Raw genomic sequence first — 25685 nt, 5'->3', positions numbered from 1 at the left:
TCAAAAGGGACTTGACATATGGGATTTCTGTACCACAAGTCAGAAGGAGCTACCTTCTGAACTGTGGCTGTATTTGTATCGTAGTTCTATAAACACTGTGATTTTTGTGGCCTTCAGGAAATATAAGTCATTTTTTTATAAGTCATTTTTTAAGTGTTTACCTTGACTGAGTAAGTTGATTTGTTTGTATCTAGTAGGTAAAAGTTAACTGTAATTTGCATTTATTAATCCTCAAAACTTTCAAGTCAAATATGCTTTTAGTAACACTGGAAAAAAAAGGTATTTGTCATTTCCATAAATTACCTGGTTGCAATGTTAGTTTTAAGGTCTTTTCAGGTTATGTCTGTATCTAATAAGCATACATTATAGGGTCTTACAAGACATAGGAAGTCATTTTAATAGTATATGATGATTCATTGAGGTCTTTTGTTATGGAGATCTGATTGGAACCATTTTTAAATTTTACCCCCCCCCCCCTTTTTAGAGAACAGCTAACCTTGCTTTCTCTATATATAATGTGGCTTTTGGGGTGATAGTACAGCGAGTGAACATTGTGGGATTATTTAGCAATGATGTTCATTTGTCATGTTTTAAAGTCTAAGACCCACATAATGTTATTTCTTCCAAGAAATTTATATTGGCTTTGCTTATATTTATGAGTGACAGCCCTTCTTTCCAGCCATTCATTCTCAAGATCAACTGAAATTTGCTGACTGCTTGCTTTGGGCAAAGCACCACACTAGAAATGTCAGGGGGAGTTTAGAATTAAAATATGACAAGTCCCTACTGCTTAAGGAGCTTGTCATCTAGACCCGCACTGTCTGATGCATTAGCCCTAGATCCCTGTGGTTTTTGAGTACAGCATCGCGGTCAGTCAGAATTGGGATGTGCTGTGAATGTGCACTGTGCTAGGTTTCAGGGACTTAGTATGAAAAAGGAAAGCAAAGTGTCTTCATAATTTTTATATTGATTACAGTTTGAAATGGTAGTATTTTGGATTAAATAAAATATTGTTTATTTCATCTGTTTCTTTTTATATTAAGGCGGTTATTAGAAAATTTTATTATTTTATTATTATTTTTTTTAAGATTTTATTTATTTCTTCATGAGAGACACAGAGAGAGAGGCAGAGACACAGGCAGAGGGAGAAGCAGGCTCTATTCGGGAAGCCCGATGTGGGACTCGATTCCAGGACTCCGGGATCACGCCTTGAGTCAAAGGCAGATGCTCAACCGCTGAGCCACCCAGGGATCCCTAGAAAATTTTAAATTGCATATGTGACTTATACTGTTTTTGGACACCACTAATCTAGATAGTCTCCACTTTCTTCTAGTGCTATCACCAAGGGAAAGTATCCATCTCCCAAAAACGATTCAGTATTTTCTCCATAAATGCTCATTTTATAACCACAATAAACAATAACAATCAAAGACTAACAGGATAGGAAATCAGAGTACTATGGTTTTTTTATTAGCCCTTTAACCTATTATTACGTAAACAATGTAAACACGGTGCTAGATGGTACAGTTTGTTTCTGTCATGGTATGATACAAAAAAACAAAAACAAAACCATGAAACCAAAGTTCCCGGGTGCTTAGAATAGAAATATAAGAAAGGGAAGAGGTAGGGATGGGAAGGAAAGCCATCCTTCTCATGTATAATGATGACTGCTTGATGTGGGTAAGGATGTCCGAGAAAGCATAGCTGAGGCTACCACTTACCTGGGAGTGATACTGGCAGCAGAGGAAGCTGTGACCAAACCCTTGTAAAATGCTTGTCTTAGGAGAGAATGATGATAATGTTAGTTAGAATAGTAGTGATAAGATCAACCACATTGATTACATTTGACATTGACCGAGGGTATCAACAACTTCAGTAAGCATTTCTATGTTATGTGATTTCTACATTGTTTAATACTGAGCAGCAATCCTAGGAAGCAGGCACTGTTACGTAGTCCATGTTTCAAAAGCAGCAGACCAGAGTTAGTTACACAGAAAGTGGTGGTGCACACACCAGCCCTAGGCCATGGCAGCCAGACGAGACCCTTGGAAGCAATAGACACCATGGCCAACCCGCTTTCCTTTCTTTATGAGGACAAAGTGCTTATCCAGTGAGCTTTTAGAAGGCAGCTCTGTGTAATTTTTAACCATTTAGATGTGTGAGATTAACTTGGGGATGGATTTCAAGTAAGCTCCTTTTCCTCTGTTCAGCAATCCCAGTAAATGAGACCTGAAGATTTGTAATGGAAAAGTCTTGGTTAAGTCTGCCTACATAGTGCTTTCACATTTAGCATCTCACCCATGCCTTACCAAGCCCTTGAAAGTAATTAAGGCCAAATAATTACTTTCCTCATTTCATGAAATCAGTGACTGAAGCTTCAAGAGGTTTACTGACCTTCTGAGGCCTGCAGCCAGTCCCTGGGGACCTGGGAGAGCTCTGCCCTGGCTGGCAAAGTAGGCCGGCCAGGGCAGTGGGAGGGACCTGGCTTTGCATTTAGCAGCTACAGCTTTGAACACTGAATCACTTAGGCCCAACAAACAAACAACGGCATTTTTTTTGAGAATGTAATCCAGAGAATTATTGCAGGTGCTGGAAGAACCACAAAGCCAAATGAGGGGATTGGTGAAGCCAGCCAGAGATTAGCAGCAGCAGAAAACCATCCCTCTGGGCAGGTTGGAGAGACGGTGTAGATCGGTCCCTGAGTCCAGGAGCCATGGGGACCTCAGAGGGAATGTGGCCTTTGCTAGCCCCTCCCCTGCAGAGAAAGGAAGATGGAAACCCACCCAGCCTTGCTCTTCCTCCTGCCCAGGGTCTGGTTCTCTGCCACAGCTCATGGAAGTAACCCAGCGGTCATCCGGCTGACTTGGGATCCAAAGAAATCTGCCCTGAGGGCTGGCTCTCTGGCTGTGCAGAGTAGAACAGGGTTGGAGAAGGAAGCCATCTGCCTGGCAAATCACTTAACCCCTGAAATGGGGGTGACAGGGCCTGCCTTAAAGTTGAGGATTCAAAGAGATAATGTTCATAAAGTACCTGTGCATGACAGTAGCTCAACAGAGGTTGGCCCACCTCCCCTGCCTGAGGGAACAGCTGCAATTAGGGTGGACAGTAGTTACCATGTGACCTAAAAAGTGTAGGTATGTGACATGTGAGCATGAAATCCTGATGGTCTCTCTGAGCACTACAGACAGCCACGGATTATTCCAGTCACTCTCTACCCTTGATTCTCTTCATTGTATTAACTACATGAAGGACACTTCCCATTTTGTCTAGGGCTAATGGGCTATGACTGTGACGTAGGTCTGCTCAGAGGGAGCTGATACAGGCCATGTAGAGAGTTGATTTCACCATTTTTCTAGACCCATCTTATTCTGAAAAGCCCTCAGTCTCAAGTTTTAGTCTTATTAAATTAAAAACTGCTCTACAGTAATGCTTTTAGACACACAACTAAATTACTTGAAAAACAAATTTATAATTGGAATAAATTTGGTTCAGCTAAAATTCCTCTTTTCAGAGGATAAGATGTGATTTCTGTATTGCCATTATAATTTCCAGTAAACCCAAGTGAATTTTGCATCATATTTGGCTTGGGGGAAGAGGGGAGATGCATCAAATCAGATTAAAGGATAAACTTTTTGCTGATCGAATTTTTAGATGCATTTCTTAAACGCCATGAGCCACAGACTCAACTGAGCAACCTTATGAAGGATTTCTGAACTTGGAGAGTTGAATTATGAGGTGGCTGGGATAGAGTCCTACTTTGTCAATGGTGACACATATGATGGTGAGGATGTTATATGTGTGTAATAACACTCATGTTTTGATTTAAAATGAGAGCTGCATAACACATGTGTGTTTGGAGGGGAGGGAGCTGCGATCAGATCTCCAGAAGAGCTGATTTATTCTTTTTCTTTTCTTAATTTAAATTCGGTTTGCCAACATATAGTATAACACCCAGTGCTCAGCCCATCAAGTGCCCTCCTCAGTGCCAGTCACCCAGTTACCCCATCCCACACCCACCTCCCATTCTGTAACCCTTTGTTTGTTTCCCAGAACTAGGTGTCTCTCATGGTTTGTCTCCCTAATTTTTCCCATTCAGTTCCCCTCCGTTCCCTTACAATCCCTTTCACTATTTCTTATATTCCATGCGCGAGGAAAACCATATGATGATTGTCCTTCTCCGATTGACTTATTTCACTCAGCATAATACCCTCCAGTTCCATCCACGTTGAAGCAAATGATCTGTTCTGATCAGCCATTTCTTTACCTTGCTTCACACCTCACTTCTCTGCTCCAGCTCAAGAACTCACACCCCAACTCCAGTGTCCCCTTCTAGCAACTATATCCCCTTTCTGAAGGGCTCCCTCCCTTTACCTACTCTTCACAATGCTTGCCCAGGCTAGAATATCATAACATCCATCCATAAGAATGCAAGTCTTATGGATCACTTCTCCTTTTGTGGGCTGCACAGGCAATGCCGTGTGATTTGCAAGAAGGCCAGACTGTGGGAGAGTGAGGAGTTGAGAACTTCTGCGGAATCGGAATGGCAACATCTGAGGTTGTGTGGTAAGCCCCTGTCAGTGCCTACAGGGCTGTATGGGAGTCCTGGGAGCCCAGAACTTGGTGTTTAAGCTGAGCAGGTGGTCTCATTGGGCTCCCAGCAAGGTCCATGCAGATGAAAGGGGAGTGCCAGCTGGGAACTGGGCAGGGACTCATTTCTAGCCACGCCGGCTGGAGATGGGTATACAAAGGGACAGAGGGTAGGGAAAACCATAGCAAGCTCAGGAAATAAGGGAGAAGCAGCTATAAGGACTAGACACTGTGCCCAAAGGTACACATGGCTATCTGTCCACTGGTCAAGGTGGTAAGACTAAGCTACACCTCACAAACACCTGGAAATGAGTTCCTGGCCTGGGTAGGATGGGCTCTCACACCGGACAAGGTGAGGCCTACATGCTGGAAGTGTCCAGACAGACCAAACTGCTAGCCTGCATGCCTGCCAGTCAGCATGGGATCATCTCGGTAGCTGAGATTCGACTTTGGCTAAACCTGAATCTGGAGCGCCTGGCACTTAGGAAGGATTTAACACATTATTAATAAGGTCATTTTCAAGTAGGGTGACTATATATTTCGATTTACCCTGGACTGCCCCTGTTTTTGTGGCATATTTATTAACAATTCCCACTTTTCTTTCCAGAAGTGTCCCAGTTTAGATGTCATTCCACCTTAGAGAAATAGAATCCACCAGTTGCTGGTGGTCTGTGGGTGCTGGGGACCCAAGTCTTTACCCTCTTGTTGAGAGGCTTCCATTGGGCACCGCTTCATTCCCCAGTACTCTCTCCCTGAAAGTCTTCCCTGCGAGAAGGTTGGGCTTACTTAGCGAGTCAGTGTGGAGTTGCATAATGGACTGAAGGGTCAGCTTCGACACACTCAGAAATTACAGCACTGCTCAGAAGTGGTAGTGAGTATAGCAGCCTGATTCCTGGAATAAGAGCGGCCTCCTGCTTAGTAAGGGCTTTCAGTGATTGGGTTGCAAGTAGACTCAGAATTAGTCCCTGTTTTTTACTCCCGGATAACTTTAATGAAGTAAAATACAACATAGTTAAATGTGGTATTTAGGTTTACTTTATACAGTCTCTCTTCGGATAGCATAAATCTATTGCCTTTTTCATTATACATTTGACCCTTGAACAACATTGGGGTAGGGCCACTGACTACCTCTCTTCCTCGCCTCCTCAAACAGTAAAAAATCCAGCTATAACTCTTGATTCCCCAAAAACTTCACTAATAGCCTACTTTTGACCTTACCAGTAACACAGTCAATTAACACATATTTTGTTTGTTATGTGTATTATATACTGCATTCTTATAATAAAGTAAGTTAGAGAAAATTTGTTATTAAGAAAATCATAAGAGAAATACAGGATTGTGCTGTAAAAAAAAATCTGCGTGTAAGTGGATCTATGCAGTTCAAACCTGTATTGTTCAAGGGTCAACTGCTATACCTTTGTAGAAAACCTGAGCATGCCTTAGAAATACCTGTATTTCATTTTCGCACCCATATACTGAACCATATTAATGAAAAGCCTTTCTAGTTCCAACTCTCAAAACTTAAAGTTTATGGGATGTACTTTTGGAGGATTGCCTGAGCTTCTTGATTTTTGTTCTGTACAAAATGGAGTAGAGACCCCTATGCACAGTGTGTTCTGGGTTGTATTATTTAAAACATGAGCCAGGTTCAGGAAGCTGTAGAATGAATGTTTTACTAGCCTCACGGAATCACTTGTGCACTGGGGACTTGTTTTTTCTGAGTTGCCAAATCTCACAGCAACGAGGGCTGGGAATGGTGACACAGGATTTCACTGAGGCGGTTTAATTGCTTTGGTCACTGGCCGCATAGGCCATCTAAGATGCATTAATGATGAGATTTTACTGGTTTTTAAAACTGCTTTTCATTTTAGTTTGATGAGCTAATTAATCTGGAAGGGACTTGTGGTTTTAAAAGGGTATAGGGGGATCCCTGGGTGGCGCAGCGGTTTGGCGCCTGCCTTTGGCCCAGGGCGCGATCCTGGAGACCTGGGATCGAATCCCACATCGAGCTCCCGGTGCATGGAGCCTGCTTCTCCCTCTGCCTGTGTCTCTGCGCCTCTCTCTCTCTCTCTCTGTGACTATCATAAATAAATAAAAATTAAAAAAAAATCTTTAAAAGGGTATAGGGATGATTAAGGAAAATGGCAGAACCGGACCTTCTGTGATTCAAATTGGCACTGCTCTGTTTTGCAAATGCTCTAGGCTCAGCATGCAAGTCTTATGGATCCCTGCCATGTAGGCATTGGCTTTTTTATTGATTTCTTAACCCAAATGTGGCTTTTAATAAAAAAAAATATATGGGCATGATATAAACTATGTATGTTGTTGTTGTAAGTCAAGTAGATACAAAGATTGTGAAGATGTATCTGTGCCACCTAAGCTGAGGTTTGTGTGAGAAAATCTTTTATTCGCATAGGATATATCTAAGGAGAAAAGCAGTGAGTTTGGAATGGATTTTAGTTTTAAGAATTTTCAATAATTAAAAAAAATAGGACTGTAACAGTTGCACTGTTCATTTTGAGATAATTGTAGCTGTTTAAAAGTTATTTTAGAAGTTTGCAGGTTCCTGTCTGTTTCAAACAGTACTTGATGAGTTCATTCATTCAGGGGGTTGATAAACTATATAACGTTTAAACACTATGTATCCTTTAGCTCAGTTTTATTAGACTGTTAAGGCCAAAGGGAAACAAATACCTACATAAATGGCTGGTGATTCTTAAAGTTGTAAAACAAATGAGGCTTTTTTCATTTCTTGACCTTTTGGAACAGGTGGTGAGTTGTATTTGCACACATAGGAAAAATGCGCATGATTATCAGTTTTGTACATATTTGTATTTTTTCTGTCTGTGACACAGGAGCACTCACTCCCAAGACTCGGAGACCTTCCCCAGGAGGTGCTGGCTCACATCCAGCCTCCTCTGGCCTGCTTCCCCTTCACTGGCGCCCAGGCCCCAGGAGTGGCTTCAAACCTTGTAGGCTCTTTCCTAAGTCATGTTTTGCATTTGCGGTTCCCTCTGGTTAGCCTTCCCTTCCTTTTCATCTTCCACCAGGACCCAGCTCAAAGGCCACCCTGTGGTGGAAGCTTATGATGACCTCATCTCTTGCTTTCCCAAAGGACTCTGTTCCTTCTGAGATATGTTCCCTTTCTCCTGCATCATTAATTTCCCTTCTTTACAGGGGTGAACCCCTTCAGGAGAGAACATTGCTGAACATTCTTCAGTCTGACTCAACACTCCTCCTCCCTCCCTCCCTTCTTCATAGAGTTAACCACGCTCACTGGCTGTGTTCCTCAGCTCCCTTCAGCCCTCAGTCTTCCCATCTCATTAGACATCACCATCATGTACCAACTCATCAAGTCAGGAACTTGGCAGCTCTCTCCTGTGTTGCCTCCAGTCCGTCAGCTCATGTCCTCTGCCCTGTCACTGACATTGTCATGCAGCCATCCCCATCTCTCCCTACCTGTCGTCACTGCCATGGCTCCAGCTACCGTGGTCCCACCTGGAGCTATCTCTCTGCTGTCTCCCTGCCTTGGCCCTTACCCCATCCTCATCCGCTCTCCACCTGGCCCCGTTCTAGAAGGGCACATCAGACCATGGCACACTCCTTCAAGAAGTCACCCGGAGAATTAAATTCAGCACCTTCCCATAAGATTCTGTAGGATCTAGCCTCTGCCTCTCTGTGGTTTCATCTCCTTCCAGTCTTACCCAGCTAACTATATGTCAACCATGTTGGTCTCCTTTGTGCACCAGAATACTCAAGTTGACTTGGGTCTTGCACTTGTCATTCCTTCTTCCTAGAAAGCAGAGTGGAACAAGTGGTAGAGGGCAGAGTCACCAGGAGTTAGGTTGTTTGAGGGACCCATCCAGAGGCTGTCTGGATGAAGAGCAAGAAGAAAGAGAAGTCATGAGGCACCCACCTCAGCTAGGACCAGCCCTGTGAAGTAGAGACTGAGGATCCATGGAGAAGGCCTGTGGGGTTTTAATGGCTGAAGGCTGCAAAGCAGGGGAAGGAGGGGTCTCCATAGCCTGCCACGCCAAAACACTAAGCTTGGGGCTCATGATATAGAACAGCAGTTGCCAAGTTGACTAAGCCTGGAAGAAAATATTAGAACTTCAGTTTAATTTTGTGAAGATTTCCTAGCAGACACAATCTGTTCATAGCTAGCACATGTATTTAATAAACAAACAAACACATCTTAGAAGCATGCTCAGTAATAAGAGTATGTGACCAGTGTACAAAAAACACTTTGTTAAGAAAGTAAGTGCTTTAAAGTTGTGAAAACCTCCCAGCGCGGAAAGCCCCAAAACAGATGGTTCCACTGGTGAACGCTACCAAACGGTTGAAGAAGAATTAACATAACTCCTCCTTTGTATTTCTATGGTTATCAGTTGTAATGTCTCCTCTTCCAATTCTGACTTTGTGTATTTAAGTCCTCTCTCTCTTTTTCATGGTAAATGTAACTACAGTTTTGTCTGTTTTGTTTATCTTTCCAAAAAAACAACGCCTGGTTTCATTGATCTTTCCCATCATCTTATTAGTCTCTATTTCATTTATTTCCACTCTGGTCTTTGTGATTTCCTTCCTTCGACTAGCTTTTGTCTTAATTTGTTCTTTTTCCTGTTCCATGAAGTGTAAACTTAGGTTATTTGAGATTTTTCTTGTTTCTTAATGTAGGCATTTATTGCTTGTGACTTCCCTCTTAAACTTCTCTCACTGCGTCCGTAAGTTTTGCTGTGTTGTTTTCCATTTTCATTTGTCTCAAGGTATTTTTTTTTTTTTCATTTCTTCTTTGACTCCACTGCTGGTTCAGCCGCATTTTATTTTATCTTCATGTAGTTGTGAATTTCCAAGTTTCTTCATGTGATTGATTTCTAGTTTCATACCATGGCAGTCAGAAAAGATGCTTGATGTGATTTCAGTCTTAAATTTATTAAGACTTATTTTGTGACCTAACATATCATCTGTCCTGGAGAATGTTCCATCTGCGTTTGGGAAGAATGTGTGTCCTTTGGCTTTGGATGGAATGTTCTGTATATATATCTGCTAAATTTCTCTAGTCTAACATGTCATTTAAGGCAGTGTCTCCTTATTGATTTTCTGTCTGGATGATCTATTGATGAAAGTGGGGTATTAAATAAAGGCCCCTACTATTATTGTATTGCTGTCTATTTCTCCATTCAGGTCTGCTAATATTTGCTTTATATATTTAGGTGCCCCTATGTCAGGTGCATAAATACTTACAAATGTTACATCCTTTTGTTGAATTGACCCCTTTATCATCAAATAGATTACCAGTTCATCAAAAGGGGCTACTGCTCTGAGTGCCAGCATTGGTCTATCCAGAGGCTATAGAATGTAAGACATAGCCCATTCCCTCAAAAAAATTTACTTTCTGCTTGAGAGATAAGGCTAACCCACATAAAACAATTAGAGAACTGAATAAGACTATAATTAAGTGTTAAATTATAGGGTAGAGACTTTGAATTTCATACGAGTTTGGAGAAGAGACAGCATTGAATGCCAGACTAGCACAGCCTTGTGAATGACTTGGAACTTGAAATAATATTTTATAGGAAGTGAACTTTCCCTTTTATATGATTCATTATTTTCTCTTTTTTTTCTGATCTAATAGTTCACACACACACACTAATTTCATATGCAAATAAACCATTGGATTAAAAAAGGCCCCAGGAAGAAGTTTGTTTTTCCTATAAGATGAGATAGAAAATAATAAACAAGATGATTGCAGAGTAAATTGTCTGTGAAGCAATTTTCCTTTTAGAATTCAATTTTAAAATATTTGTGGAAATACTAAAATTTCTGATTGAAAGAACTTGGGCCTCATCCTTCTCTGTGGTAGGTGTGGCCCAACACAGCAGCTCTGCCTGCTTACAGGTCTCTGTGAGTCTTTCTTCTTCTTATTTTTTTAAGATCTTGTTTTTAAGAAATCTCTACATCCAACATGAGGCTTTGAACTCACAACCTTGAGGTCAAGAGTTGCATGCTCTACCAACTGAACCAGCCAGGTGCCCCTGAAGTTCTCCTTCTGACTCCTGACTACCCTTAGGTAGCCATCATTTCCCCTCAGTGTGAAGCAATGACAGATTTAAGGGTGAAAAGTGAGGAAAATAAATTCTTCCTCTTATGCTATCCCGAAATAGTGAAGAACCAGCACAATTTAGGTAGAAAAATTGTGATTGAGAAGTAACTATTAGAATTGATTATATTTGCAGCTAAGATTACATATTATGTGATTCAACTTGCATGGCTTTTAAAATTCAATATGATTTACCAAACAGTTATTAACAATTAAAGTTATGTAACCACATCTTGAAATAGCTCTGTAGTATAGGAAGTCAGCAGGCTTTATAATGTGCTGAATAAGGAATTACCATATACACAGTTGAGAAATACTGATAATTTTCACACCAAAGTGGGCCACTTAAGTACCATTATTATAGATCATAAATTAAAATTCATTAGCATCAATATTTTCACTGGAATGTAAAGTAGCACTTGTATAGTTTATAGGAGCTCAGTGTTCACCATTAAGTTTTTCATTACTGTAGAAAAGCGATGAATTTTACTGCAGTTTACATTGGACACAGATGTACATTATGGTTTTGTAAATTTACTTTGAATAAATATTTCAGTGGTAGTGAAAATATTCCACAAAGAGTGTTGTCATGAGTGTATTGTATTCCACCATGGTCCTCTGATTTCATAATTGAAGACCCAATTTTTTTTTTTTTTCAAGGCAGATGCAACCCATTACATCAGATGAGTTGGAAACTTTAACCTGACTTTGGAAACTTCATTTTACAGGAATTAGAAATGTATTTTCTTTGCAAGTAGCTATTTTGAACACTGTAGGAAATAACATAGGCATATGAAGTAAAAGGAATCATCTAAATAATTCTGAGCAGAAAGTGCTTTGAGTGAAGTTATTTGATTATTTTTTAGACAAAAACATGGGGATCATTGCTACAAATTTTTCTTTTTACATATGAATATTCATGTGAGTTTAATTATAATTCTAACTATATTGATGGGATTTAAAATTAACAAAAGAAAAATAAATAAAATTAACAAAAGACTTTGAGAAATGGTTTATTTGTGCCCTATGAACTGTGGGGGTGCAACCCCCTGAAGAGGGCATCTGGCTACTTTTGACAGTTTCCTCAATATATCTTGGGTATCACATCCACTTGGTTGTGCTCAAAAGTCCTACAGCAGCATTAACTAGTAGCCTCAGAGAGGAAATGTGTTCATTCTCTCTCTTCTGGAATGGGACTTTCAACAAATGCTAAGTGATTAGAATATTGCAATTGCACATTTATGATAGTGTTCCCTTTTATTTTGCTTTTGTGAAGAAAGAATTTCAATCTGAAATGTATTTATTGAACAGCATCTCAAAGTAGGATGTCCAAAACTGTAGGCAGCATTTAGAGCACTTTCCAGCTGTGAACTCATTTATTATTATTATTATAACAACCCCATGAAGTAAATAACACGTATTGGGGGGCACAGGTATTTTTTTAAATCTCTGCTTTACAAGTGGGAAGACTGAGGTATAGAGAATATGCAATGGTAGCTCGCCTCCTGTGGCTTACAGTATTTCTGTGGGTCATTCCTAAACTAGAAAGTTTATAAACTATTGGATTATTTTGTTCTACCTTCGAATTAAGAAAACATTTCACAGCTGTAAATAAGAACTCTTTCTGTGACTGATTGATTTAGCTGTTGTTATTAGTGAAATTCTGTTACTTACTTATATCCCCAAAAGGAAATTATGTTGTTACCTTTTGCTTGCCTCTCTGTCAATTTGTCATTTCTCTTTTGGATAGTCTTAAAATTTCCTTGACAACCCTGAAGAACACGTATCCTTTGCCTTTAACATTTAAGGTTGACATTCTCTTTTAGGAAATGATAATCTTTTTCTTTGCCTTCTGAGATTTATGTTAATGAGGGCCAGAATTCTAAACCTCTTAGAGGAAGAGGGATGGGTTTTCATACCACTCTCAGAATCCAATCACAGTCTTTTAAGGCATCTGAAACCCACGTGTGAGCCTTTAGAGACTTATATCTAGGTTAGGGACACCTTTGTGGAAGCATAGGAAAATTTAGGGACTATAGGCCTTTAAAAGGGAATAACTTTAAAAAAGAATTTAGTACATTTGCAAGATGTCCTGTGGTTAGATGTAAGTGGATCACCTGTAATCCACCTGAGTTGCAATAAAAAAAAAAAAAATTATTTATTTCTTTTGAGAGAGAGAGAATTTTTCAAGCAGACTCCAGGAGCCAGATGTGGGGTTTGGATCCCACAACCCATAATCATGACCTGAGCTGAAACCAAGAGTTAGGCATTTAACTGACTGAGCCACTCAGGTGCCCTGAGTTTAATTCTTGTGCTCCTCTGTATATACTTAAAATTTTTTCTTTTTGTATTGTTTTCTCAGCAATTTGACTGTGACATGTCTAGGGTGTGTATGTGTGTGTGTGTGCGCACGCGTGCGTGTGCATGCGTGTGTGTCCTGTAAATTGGATTGAATGCTAGGTATCATGTTTAATAAAGACTGAAGTAAATAATACTTATGCTTAGAAATGAACATGCCTCTTCATCTTCTGGGCCATCAGTGTAGGGGAAGTTGAGCCAGTCTAGTCAATAATTGAGCTGGTTTTGTGTTTTGAATTACCATTGTTACCTTCAGCATTCCACTGGCTTTTAAGTTATTCCACCAGTGGGCCACCATAACCTTGTGTTAGGTGGCGGTTGGCATCCCAGAGGGTTTACTCACTGTTTCTGCTCTGCCCTCAGCTTTCGTCTGTGAATGCCTGTGTGAGAAAGGGGTCTCTCTCCATGTTCTTGCCCCTCCTCCATGGTACACTGCTTATTCTTGGTGCTAGGCTTCTTTGGGGGTCAAGGGGCATTCTTGGTCCTCCTGGTCTAGTTTCACTATCAGGCAGCCATATGCTCCTGTGCATCAGGGATGAGACCTTGCCAGCATTCCTGCCCTGCTCTCCAGAGATCTGCCACGCTCTGCCAGTATCTGTGCTGAGTTTGGGCAGGAGACAGTTTTCTGCTCTCTCCTGGTAGCAGTAGAATTCTGTTTTTATTGGTGCAGGATCCTAAGTCCAAGAGGTTATTCTACCCCTTGGAGCAGCAGATCTTTACCTGGCTATAGAGATCGATGGAGTTCGCTTCTACCCTTTCCCCAGTGGTCCTAGGAAAAAGCGGGCTTGCTGCCCTTCCCTCAGTGGCTCAAGGCTTTTGCTTCAATGTAGGAGGGTAGTCGGGGAAATAGGCAGAGTTTCGATCTGTCCCATATGCCTGTGCCCTACAGAGGGGCTCACTCTCCTGCTCTGCCCCCAGTATTTCTCAGGAGCACCCATGAAGAAGACCTCCAAATGAGTGCCAACTCTGCCTGTATCTGGGGCTCCCAGTTACTGTAAACTGATAAACTAGCCCACACTTGGCCTTTATGAATTCCTTAAAATTTTAGCTGACTTGTCATGTGCCTCCCTGGTGGCCTCTCCCTCCCATGTTCTGTCAAACATGAAACAGTTTCTGTGTCTTGTCTGTCCTTGGAAGGGCTTGTCACTCTTTGGAATTCCATTCCCTTGGTTGCTTTGTGACCACAGTTCTTTGATGAATAGAAAAAAAGTTATGATTTTTTAGACAGTTTTGCTCTTTCTTGTTATGGTAGGAATGACGATATCTCTTGGCTTTCCACGTTCTAAGCTATCCTCTTAACTGTACTTGCTCAAGTGGGTGACACTCAAGTGACCTATAGGTTCCCAAGCCATCAACTGATCTGTGCCCTTGTAGACTCTTTGCCAAAGTTGGACCAGGGTGAGCTCTTGGAATACAATAGAGGGCAGCACGGAAGAGGGAACCCGTGAGGAGAGGAGACTGTGGGTCAAGTAGCTCTCTTATTTGTAGTAAGGGGACTTCCACGTGAGTGGGAAGCAACATTTGGCCATACCTAGCTTTTCTTCAAGTTATTTTATTCTTTTCAGTTCATCTGATTGTACAAAATGACCTTCAAAGTGACCCACTTTGCTCCAGATCCTTTATTTTTTTCCTTTTTGCTCATCTTGGAGAGCACATCAAAGTTTTAACAATGAATGAAAAACTTTGCAAGGTAACTCTGATGTGCCCAGCAGGACTTATTCCTTCAATTCAGAGTTATTGTTACTGAGCTTAAGAATGACCTAGCCTTGCTGTGCTCCTTGAAGAGGCCTCAAGTTGCTTCTGGAGTGTTTTGTTTTCTTTTGTTAAGGATAGAAATTTCTTTAACCCAGTTTATTCCTAGGCCCCCTTCAATCAACATAAAGATCTCAGGTCTTTTTTTAGTGTTATTTATAAATCAAATGATTTGACTCAAAACAAACCAGAAGGACAAAGGGCTACTTTGTTTTCATAGTATATCCGCTTCTTCTGTTGTGCCGTGTCCCAGTCTCCATGCTGGAATCCCTACATTTACCTAAAATTCAGCATTTCAGGGTTGATACGGAGGAGGTGGGGTTTTGAAAGCTAATTTTCCTCCAGACTGAACATTTGTGTTACATTCCTCCTCTTGGTGTTAATAAATGCTGATAGGGTAGCAGAAATGCACCAATGGACCAAGTTTACATTATCTTGTTTTTACCACTCAGAAGCTTTAGATGGTGAGTGCTTAAAATGTAAGAACCAGCTCCGAAACAGCATTTATACTGTTTGAGAAAATATTTTGAGGCACCTTCATGTCAGCAGAAACTTACGTCTTTTCCTCTGGTTTTAGATGATTAGTTCTTATACGTTATATACATTTTGTTTTCTTTAGATAAAAAGACCATATGTGTAGCACTTTTCACTTAAATTTAAACTAACTCACATTAGATAACACAGAAAATAGATTCTGACTCTGCTGCTGAGCAGCTGCTTAGCTCACGCAAGTACAGCTGACCCTTGAACAATGTGGATTTGAACTGTGTGGGTCCACTTACACGTGGAGTTTATTTTTCAATAAACACAGTGAAGTCCTGTAAATGTGTTTTCTGTTCCTGACAATATTCTTAATAACATTTTCTCTAGATTACTTTATTGTAAGAATACAGTATGTAATACACATAACATGCCAAATATGTGTTAACCAACTCTGTGTGATCAGAAGTAGGCCATCAGTGGTTAAGTTTTTTGAGAATCAGAAGTTATACGTGGATTTTCAACTGTGTGGGGGATGGTATTCCTAACCCTCGCATCATTCAAGAGTCAGCTGCTGGCCTGAAAAGTGAAAGCCAAGTAGAAATGAGTAGGTGTGGGATAAAGATTCTGGGAGTCAGGCAAGTTGGGACCCTGAAACTCATGCTATTGAACCTCAGTTGTCCTTCCCTCCCACACAAGGGCTTCTGTCCCTGTCTTCCCTTCCTCTGGGCGATGGGGGACCCTCCTGTAGCTTCCAGCCAGTGATTCTGGTCCATCAAATGGTTAAGGACAAGCTCACACATCTGTTCTCCTGTGTGGTCTCTAAGCAAGCACATGCCTCTGTTGGTGTTTGCCAGTGGCTTCATCTGTTGGGGAGGAAGGAGACCGTGGTGTGCTCCAAAAAGGACAGAATGGGGGGCCACAGACAGAGGGGGAAGAAGAGACAGGAAAGTCTCCAGTATGGGAAGTCCCTGTTGGCATTATACCAGCCTGTGTTTGGGTGACCATCATGTGTGTCTGCAATGGATGCAACTTACCCATCAAAACCTGACTGGCAAAAACAAAAAAACAAAAAAACAAAACCTGACTGGCTTGTGAAAAGCAAGGCAATGTTTTTAAAGCCTCAAGTGTGGTGTTTAAGCCCCTGCCTCTCCCACAGATGAGGGTGTGTGAGCACTTAAGTATGTTATTAATATGATTTGCAATTAATAACAGGCTTTTTCTTCTTAGTAACAAAGAGACCTATGAATCTGAAATGTATCAATTGTAATAAATTAGAAGGTAGTAGATGGGTATTAATCAACATGTTAAGACTGACAGAATAAAAGATTACAGTGTTGAGGAAATGCTATATATATTTTTAATGGATAAGCACCTCCATTTATCTTTGTGACATCTTTTTACTAGTGGCACCTTAGAGATACAATTTATAAAGATTATAAAATTCCCTTACTTAATTAGTATGTTGTCTTTACTACAGGCACATATGTGTTTTTAAAGGTAAAGACAACCTTCATTCTGAAAAATAGGAAATTTATACATTTGTTTCAGGCCCTTATGCATGGCTGATTACAAATTTAATTTCATGCCAACTCACTTAAATAGATAGAACACAATCTATGCTTTAGGGATTTGGAAGAGCTATGATGCAATTCATCTTATGGATACAATTGCCACAGTTTTTATGTCTTTTGCACTTTATTGTTCTGAGGATTCAGTTGCAAAGAAATACTCTGCCTTTTGGCTTTTATGTTTTATCTTGGCATTTAGATCACAAAAACCTCTATAGTTCATTTTGAAACTTTGAGGGAAATGATGCCCATATGATTTAAAGTTTTAGTTTAATTACCTCCTGCAAATTGCTTTTGGAAGTATAGGTAGCCAAAAACTAAGAGTGGTTTTAAATTTCAGATGCAGAGAATAGCATAATCACTTTCTAAAATGTAGAGATTTTTTTCAAAATAGATTCTCTCTCCAGAGCAGGAGAGTTAGAATTGCCTTTTATAATATTCTTCATGTTCTTTTCTTTATTGCCACAAAAGTTATAGAATCTCAACCTCCATGTCTACTCCCTATATATATAATGACTTACTGAAGATTTATCAGAAATGTCATATACTTCCTGAAAGGCAACATCACACTTTCAGTGAAAATTGCTTTGAGGTCATTTGAGCACTTAAAAAAAAGAATAATAAAGGTGTCTGCACAGAGAAGGAACTTAAATACACACAGAGCTGTGGCATCAGCATCTCGAGTTGGGCTTCTGTTACACTGTGTGGGGGAAGTTGAGGGATGTGTCATTGGTGATGTAGACTTCTTTAGAAATAGATGCCATCTGAAGTTTTTCCCTTGATAGTGTTAATAAACTGATAATACTGGAGGTACTTAGGTGACACTGTTCTGAACACTAGCTTGGTGCATGGTGGTAGGCTTTAAAAAATCCAGCTCTAGGACTTTTGAGGCACTCTCAGCTATCCCCCCACCCAGACTCAGTGCAACGGCAGCCGTCAAACCATATCTGACTAAAGTCCTGAGAACCACGACTAATCTGAGGCTCTAAAGAGCCAGGAATTTCTGCTGGAATCTCAGTGTCTATTCATTTAACGCACAGTTTAGTGGTCGGTACTCAGCTGTTTCTGGTCTTTGGGCATATGTTGTTTCCAGAAATAGCCCAGACATCTTAGTGAGTCCAAGTGGTCAGGAAGCGGTTTTCAGATTTCAGGGGCATCCCCATCACTTAGAGTGTTGCCTGTAATGTGAATTCCCGAGCACTGCCCCCTCCAGATCTGATCCCACATGCCTAGGAATCTGCATTTTCATCAGGTAAATCAGGTGGTTTTGAGGCAAGTGGTGTGGTAACAGCCCTTTGAGGAACACTAGTGTGGGAGATGTATTCACACCGAGCCTGCTTCATAGGGATATGACCTGTACGACTGTGTAGGCCCCACACTCAGAAGGGCCCTGCACTTCACTTAATGCTCTTCTGTCACCTTAAAATTCTTAACAATTTTTTTTTTTTTTTGAGAGAAAGAGTGGGGAGGAGCAGAGGGAGAAGGAGAGAGAATCTTAGGCAGCCTCCATACACTCAGTGCAGAGCCCAATGCGGGGCTCACTCTTATGGCCCTTTAGAGCATGACCTGAGCTAAATCCAGAGTTGGACACTTGACTGACTGAGTCACCCTGGTGCCTCTAAAATTCTTAACAATTTTTGAACAAGGAGCCCTGCATTTTCATTTTTACCTGAGCCCTGCAATTTAAGTAGCTGGTTCTCTGTAAAGGATTTTATTGTGTGTTATTGAAATTGTGTTTCTTAAAAAAAAAAAAAAGAAAGAAAAGAAATTCTGTTTCTTGATACCCATGGATTACACTTATTCAATGATTTTTTTTTTTTTTTTTTTTTTTTACCTGTTTATATTAGGCTGCAAACTCCAGGGCCACTTCTAAGCTCTATAAGGGATTGAGTACCATTTGTCATAGAATATTCAACAGGAAATCCTAACAGTATGGTGTTTTTTAAAAGAAATTTAAACTTTAATTCCTAGTCTTGAACATGGAAACCCATGTTTATGTTATTCTTATACTCTTTTTTTTCCTCCCAGGATGGTACAAAACAGAAGAGAGAACGGAAAGAAGACAGTCTCGTTCAGTAGCATGCCGACGGAGAAGAAAATCAGCAGTGCAAGCGATTGCATCAATTCAATGGTTGAGGGTTCAGAACTCAAAAAGGTTCGCTCCAACTCTAGGATTTACCATAGGTATTTTTTATTGGATGCTGACATGCAGAGCCTGAGGTGGGAACCATCTAAGAAGGATTCTGAGAAAGCCAAGATTGATATTAAATCCATTAAGGAAGTGAGAACAGGAAAAAATACAGACATATTCCGCAGCAATGGCATCTCTGACCAGATATCTGAAGATTGTGCGTTTTCGGTCATATACGGAGAGAATTATGAGTCACTTGATTTGGTTGCCAACTCTGCAGATGTTGCGAACATCTGGGTTACAGGACTGCGGTACCTAATTTCTTATGGAAAACATACACTTGATATGTTAGAAAGTAGCCAAGACAACATGAGGACTTCTTGGGTTTCACAAATGTTTAGTGAAATTGATGTAGATAACCTTGGACATATAACGCTGTGTAATGCTGTGCAGTGTATCAGAGACCTCAATCCTGGTTTAAAAACTAGCAAAATCGAGCTTAAGTTCAAAGAATTGCACAAATCCAAGGACAAAGCTGGTACTGAAGTCACAAAGGAAGAATTTGTTGAGGTTTTCCATGAGCTTTGTACCAGACCTGAAATTTATTTCCTTTTAGTTCAGTTTTCAAGCAATAAAGAATTTCTTGATACCAAGGACCTTATGATGTTTCTTGAGGCAGAGCAGGGTGTGGCACATATAAATGAGGAAATAAGCCTTGAAATTATTAACAAATACGAGCCATCCAAAGAAGGTCAGGAAAAGGGCTGGCTTTCCATAGATGGGTTTACTAAGTACCTTATGTCCCCTGACTGTTACATATTTGATCCGGAACATAAGAAGGTCTGTCAAGATATGAAGCAACCTTTGTCTCATTACTTTATAAACTCATCTCATAATACATACTTAATAGAGGATCAGTTCCGAGGCCCCTCTGACATCACAGGATACATCCGAGCTCTTAAAATGGGTTGCCGGAGTGTTGAATTAGATGTATGGGATGGGCCCGATAATGAACCTGTAATTTACACAGGCCACACCATGACCTCTCAGATAGTCTTCCGCAGTGTCATTGATATTATTAACAAGTATGCATTCTTTGCTTCAGAGTATCCTCTTATCTTGTGTTTAGAAAACCACTGTTCTATTAAACAGCAGAAGGTAATGGTTCAACACATGAAGAAAATTTTAGGAGACAAGCTCTATACCACATTGCCCAATGTGGAGGAATCTTATCTACCATCCCCAGATGTCCTGAAGGGGAGGATACTAATTAAAGCAAAGAAGCTGTCCTCAAACTGCTCTGGCGTAGAAGGGGATGTTACTGACGAAGACGAAGGGGCAGAAATGTCTCAGAGGATGGGAAAAGAGAACGTGGAGCAGCCCAACAACGTGCCTGTGAAACGATTTCAGCTGTGTAAAGAGCTGTCTGAGCTGGTGAGCATCTGTAAGTCAGTTCAGTTCAAAGAGTTCCAGGTCTCCTTTCAGGTTCAGAAGTACTGGGAAGTCTGTTCGTTTAACGAAGTGCTCGCCAGCAAATACGCCAATGAAAATCCAGGGGACTTTGTCAATTACAACAAGCGTTTTCTCGCGAGGGTCTTCCCCAGCCCAATGAGAATCGACTCCAGTAACATGAACCCTCAAGATTTTTGGAAGTGTGGTTGTCAGATCGTCGCCATGAACTTTCAGACGCCAGGCCTGATGATGGACCTGAATATCGGCTGGTTCCGGCAGAACGGAAACTGCGGCTACGTCCTTCGGCCAGCCATCATGAGGGAGGAGGTTTCTTTCTTCAGCGCCAATACGAAGGACTCCGTCCCGGGAGTCTCACCTCAGCTTCTTCACATTAAAATCATCAGCGGGCAGAACTTTCCCAAACCCAAAGGATCCGGTGCCAAAGGGGATGTGGTGGATCCTTACGTCTACGTTGAGATTCACGGAATCCCTGCTGACTGTGCGGAACAAAGGACAAAAACCGTGCACCAGAACGGAGATGCTCCCATTTTTGATGAAAGCTTCGAATTTCAAATCAACCTACCTGAACTGGCCATGGTGCGCTTTGTCGTGCTAGATGATGACTACATTGGGGATGAGTTTATCGGCCAGTACACAATTCCCTTTGAATGTTTACAGACGGGCTACCGCCACGTCCCCCTGCAGTCCCTGACCGGAGAGGTCCTCGCGCACGCTTCTCTGTTTGTCCACGTGGCTATCACTAACCGAAGAGGAGGAGGGAAACCTCATAAAAGGGGCCTTTCTGTGAGGAAAGGGAAGAAATCCAGGGAATATGCATCTTTAAGAACACTGTGGATTAAAACCGTGGATGAGGTGTTCAAGAATGCCCAGCCCCCTATCCGGGATGCCACCGATCTGAGAGAGAACATGCAGGTACATTCTTGTGTCTACGTGTTTGCTCAAAGGCTTCTCTTCACAATGCATGTGCACGGCCTATGAATACTCCAGAGGGCTTTGGCTTTTACAGTAGCATTTCTGATTTTCAATAATGTGTAAGTTCCAGTTTGTTACTAGAGCATTTATCACTAGTCTCATTTTTTCTTTGTCATTTGATTTTCCAGAACTGCAGTTGGTATTGAACATACCGATAACGTATTAGAGTAGAGCAGTTTTGTTCGGTCTCCCATAACCACATCCTAGTTCTTGTCTGATTCACAGATCCCCATTTTTTTTTTTTTTTTCTAAGAGTGTGCATGGGAATCTCTAGTTTTCCCCAATGCTCTTTGGCTGGAGCACACTTTGATAACCTACCAAAATAAAAGACTCACGTTCCAATTCTTTCTTCTGGAGCTGCAGCTCTAGGAAACTAGCAAGCACTTAAAGGAGCTGATGTGTTTGTTTTGAACCGCCTCTTGATTTTAGAGGACAGCTATTCAAGTGTTCAAGTAAAAGACATGTGGTGTCAGTATTTATTAGAAGTCTAAGATAATAATTACCTCTAAACTCTATGATGGCTAAAAACAATCCATTAGGAATTAATGTATGTCATTAAGGATCGTCCACATGTCTAGCAGTATGCTAGGGCCTGCCTCACAGAGAGCTACTGGCCCTGACTCATCCCAGTGTGTGAGAGTGCCTGCCATGTCTGTGGTAGCTGCTTGGCAGGCACTGTAAGATCTATTAAAATATATATATTTGTTTACTAAAATACATATATATTATTAAATTTATTTAGTTGTATTAAATAAAATTTTAAATATGTTAGCTGATTATATATATAAAAATAACTGTTATGAGAAGAATGCCATCAGCGAGTAAAATCTGACTCCTATTCCACAAATTTCAACCCTGTACAGATTTTTACAGATACTCCATTCATTAAAAGACCTTATCACAGTGGAGAAATTTTATTCTCCTCTTTCTCTTCAAGTAAAAGCATAACAGAAATCTGAGGGGTTTTTCCCTGTTTCTGAGGGTGAGAACGGTTTGGTAAACCCTCAGCTCCGAGCAAGGCAGGCCGCCGTGTGCCCCCGGGCTGCTGTTGTGCGTGTGTCACAGCGTTCCCGTGAGGATGCTCCGGAGCAGCGTGTCTCCAGCGCTGTGTGCCAGTGCTGAGCCCGACAGAGCAGTCGGGGGGCTGGGTTGAACAAGCCCCTGTCACGCGCAGGCAGTCGGGGCCGCGAGGGTGCAGCCGTGAACAGCGTGCCTTTAGTTGGGAGTGGGTGGTGGGAGGAGAAACAGACTGTGAGCAGGTGAATGAGCAGATAGGACAGTTGCAGACACAAGCAAGGGCTGTGAAGAAAATAAAACAGGGAGGTGTGATGGAGTGATGGGGAGACCCCTCTGTGGATATCACGGTCATGGTTTGTTGTCACGAGCAGTTGACATCCAAGCGATCTTGAGTTTGATGTCCATGTTTAAAGAGATAGTAATAAAAAGAATCTGTTTAAATATAAAACCAAAGTGCTGCTCATTTCTAAGACTGGAGTGTCTGCAGGCAGAAAGCACAAGACTTGGAAGTGCACCTGGGATAACTCACATTTTGGTTAGAATTTACCAGTTGTTACAGCACAGTGATTAAAAGCATAGCCCTCAGCATCCACAGATTTGAGGTAAAATCTCGACTCCTTCACTCACCAGCTGCGTGACCTTAGAGAAATAACAGAGAGATTAGAGCCGAGACTCCATTTCCTCACCCACAGCGGAGCTGGTTGAGGGGCTTTAGTGAGGTGATGTGCACTAGGTATGCCTTTTGCACTTGGGAGGTGCTTCAAGAATGCAACCCAGGGCATTTGACAGTGTCAAGGGGTTTTCTTTATCAGATATTTTAATGGCATAGCTCTGGTGATTAGAAAAGGGTGGGGGGAGGAACGTTGCAGTCAGTGGACATGCCAATAGGGGAAGGTCTTGTGCTGGGCAGTTCTCTCAGGTAAACTGGGGTGTCCTCAAAATTCCTTTAGTTTTTCTGGTGGTTTACTGGCAGTCTTTGGCATTCCTTGGCTGGTAGATGTCTGCCTTCGCAAGACTTCCAAAGCTAAGAAAGAGAGCAGTCTCTCTTTCATGCCCTCAGAGGAACAAACCATGTCAAAACCTTGATCTCAGACTTCTAGTCTCCATAACTGAGACAATACATTTGTTGTTTAAGCCCCCCCCCCCAAAAAAAAAGATCCTTTAGATTTGGAACCAGTATAAACAGGTGAGAGATTTATTTGCAACCCGATTCGATTTTTTTCCTTTACTTTTTTGCATGCAGAAGCCATTCTTTTCGTTTGCTCCTGATTGCACATCAGCCTTAGCACCACTGTGAACTTTGATCTGAAAAGAGGCTTTACCCTTCAGATGAATTTTACTTACTTGCATTTTCTATACTTTTGATAAACTGGTATTGAAAACGTCTGTAACTGTATTTACTTTGGAAAATAGCCATTACTTAATTCTGTTGTGACAGTGCTAATAACGGTTGTATCCGGCGGTTCAAGTATAATCAAGCATATCAAGTAGAATATCCATAAGAAATTAAAACCTCTGGTTAATTACAAAGTGCCCCCTTTCTTTCCACTAACAGAATGCAGTGGTGTCATTCAAGGAACTGTGTGGCCTCTCCTCTGTGGCCAATCTCATGCAGTGCATGTTGGCGGTGTCTCCCCGCTTTCTGGGACCTGATAACACGCCCCTGGTGGTCCTGAATCTGAGTGAGCAATATCCCACGATGGAGTTGCAGGGAATTGTGCCTGAGGTTCTAAAGAAGATTGTAACAACTTACGACATGGTGAGTTGTTCTTTGTACTTTTATGGAGCCTGGGTGAGGAAGATATCTTAAGATAATACACCAGACATACTTAGGCGCTCTTGCTAGGGTGTGCTCTCCTACTTCATGCTTCATTTACCTATGTTGGAACAATTATTCCTCTGACCTTGCTGTATTCGAAAGAGCTTCGGTATTTTATTGTTGTTGTTTTAGAAAGCAGGATTCAGAGACACTTGCCTCGGTTGGATTAAATAGCAGTTAGCTTTCCAAGAATATTATCTGAACTGATTTCTAAAGCATATGCTATCTTCTACATGTATATGGCAAAGAATTTTTTTTTATCTTTCTCTTCAACCAACCATAGATTTGCTCATTTTTATTTTGTATGCATTTTTCAGACTACTAAAAGTGAGAAATTTAATTTTTTCTAAAATAAATTTTAAACACCATTAAAGGCAATTGCTTCCATCACATGATTATAATGTGTGATGCTTTCCTTCCTTGCAGCAGCTGCTCTGAGATACCTATAATTTGTAATCAACTTAACGTTTAATGAGCTATCCTCGGGATACCGAGAATATTACATTTTTGTGCTTACATGTATCTTGCATTTTCATTAATGATATCTTGCTCTTATTGTAACTTTTTGACTTATCATAGCTTTAAGGGAGAATTAGTGGGTAAGCAGCACTGTTCAGAGCCCACAATGTAGTTGAGGCTGTCAGCACCCATGAGTGCTGGCAGTTGCTCTCCAGCCTGTGAGGTTTGGGTGGGGGGTGGTCATTCCTCTCCCAGATGGGCCAGACTGTACCACCACCAAACACTGGGCTGCGCCTGATGTAGCGTCTGTGGTTACAGACAGAATGGGATCGGCATCATAAGCCTTGACAAATATTTTTTACTCTTCTATAAGTTGATCTGAAAGCTTTAATTCAGAGGTTTTATACAATTCAAAGGAACGAAAAAACAGATTAGGCCAGCATTTCCCACAGCGTTCAGAGGAACCTTGGTTTCTTAGGATATGAGTAAATGTCACATGGGAGAAAGGGCTCTCTGGTAAAATAATTTAGGGGAATACTGTTTGAACGGAATTAATCATATGTCTTTACTGCAGGACATCTTAAGGCCTTTTCTTTGCCGACACACTGAGGTCCTAAGAGGATGACAGAGTATGCCCTGTTTCACAAATTGACTTGACCAGAGGGTACTGTTTCCAAAAAGGAAAGTTCTAAATAAATGCCTTTTGTTCTTTTTTAATTTTTTTTTAATTTTTACTATTACTAATTTATTATAAAAGGATGTTGTAAAGGATACAAATGAACAGCCAGATGAGAGGTACATAGGATGATGTCTGGAAGGATTCCAAGCACAGGATCTTCTGACCCTGTGGACTTGGGGTGTGCCACCTTCCTGGTACATGTTCATCAGTGCAAACGTTCTCCAAACCCCATTGATTAGATTTTTAACATTAAAAAATTTTTATTTAAATTCAATTAATTAATATATAAT

General features: G+C 41.0%; 1 protein-coding gene across 1 annotated transcript in view; it reads left to right on the top strand.

The window, feature by feature from the left end:
• The window catches only part of PLCL2 (phospholipase C like 2), a 185828-nt gene that overhangs the window by 95710 nt on the left and 64433 nt on the right, over positions 1 to 25685 (top strand). Inside the window, 3 exon segments of the mRNA XM_038570754.1 lie at positions 18874 to 18900; positions 18902 to 21361; positions 23994 to 24197. Coding sequence (XP_038426682.1) covers positions 18874 to 18900; positions 18902 to 21361; positions 23994 to 24197 — 2691 coding nt within the window.

Source organism: Canis lupus, chromosome 23, assembly GCF_011100685.1.
Source record: "Canis lupus familiaris isolate Mischka breed German Shepherd chromosome 23, alternate assembly UU_Cfam_GSD_1.0, whole genome shotgun sequence".
Taxonomy (NCBI): domain Eukaryota; kingdom Metazoa; phylum Chordata; class Mammalia; order Carnivora; family Canidae; genus Canis; species Canis lupus.
Note: the sequence above shows the minus strand (reverse complement) of the source record. Positions and strands in the feature narration are given on the sequence as shown.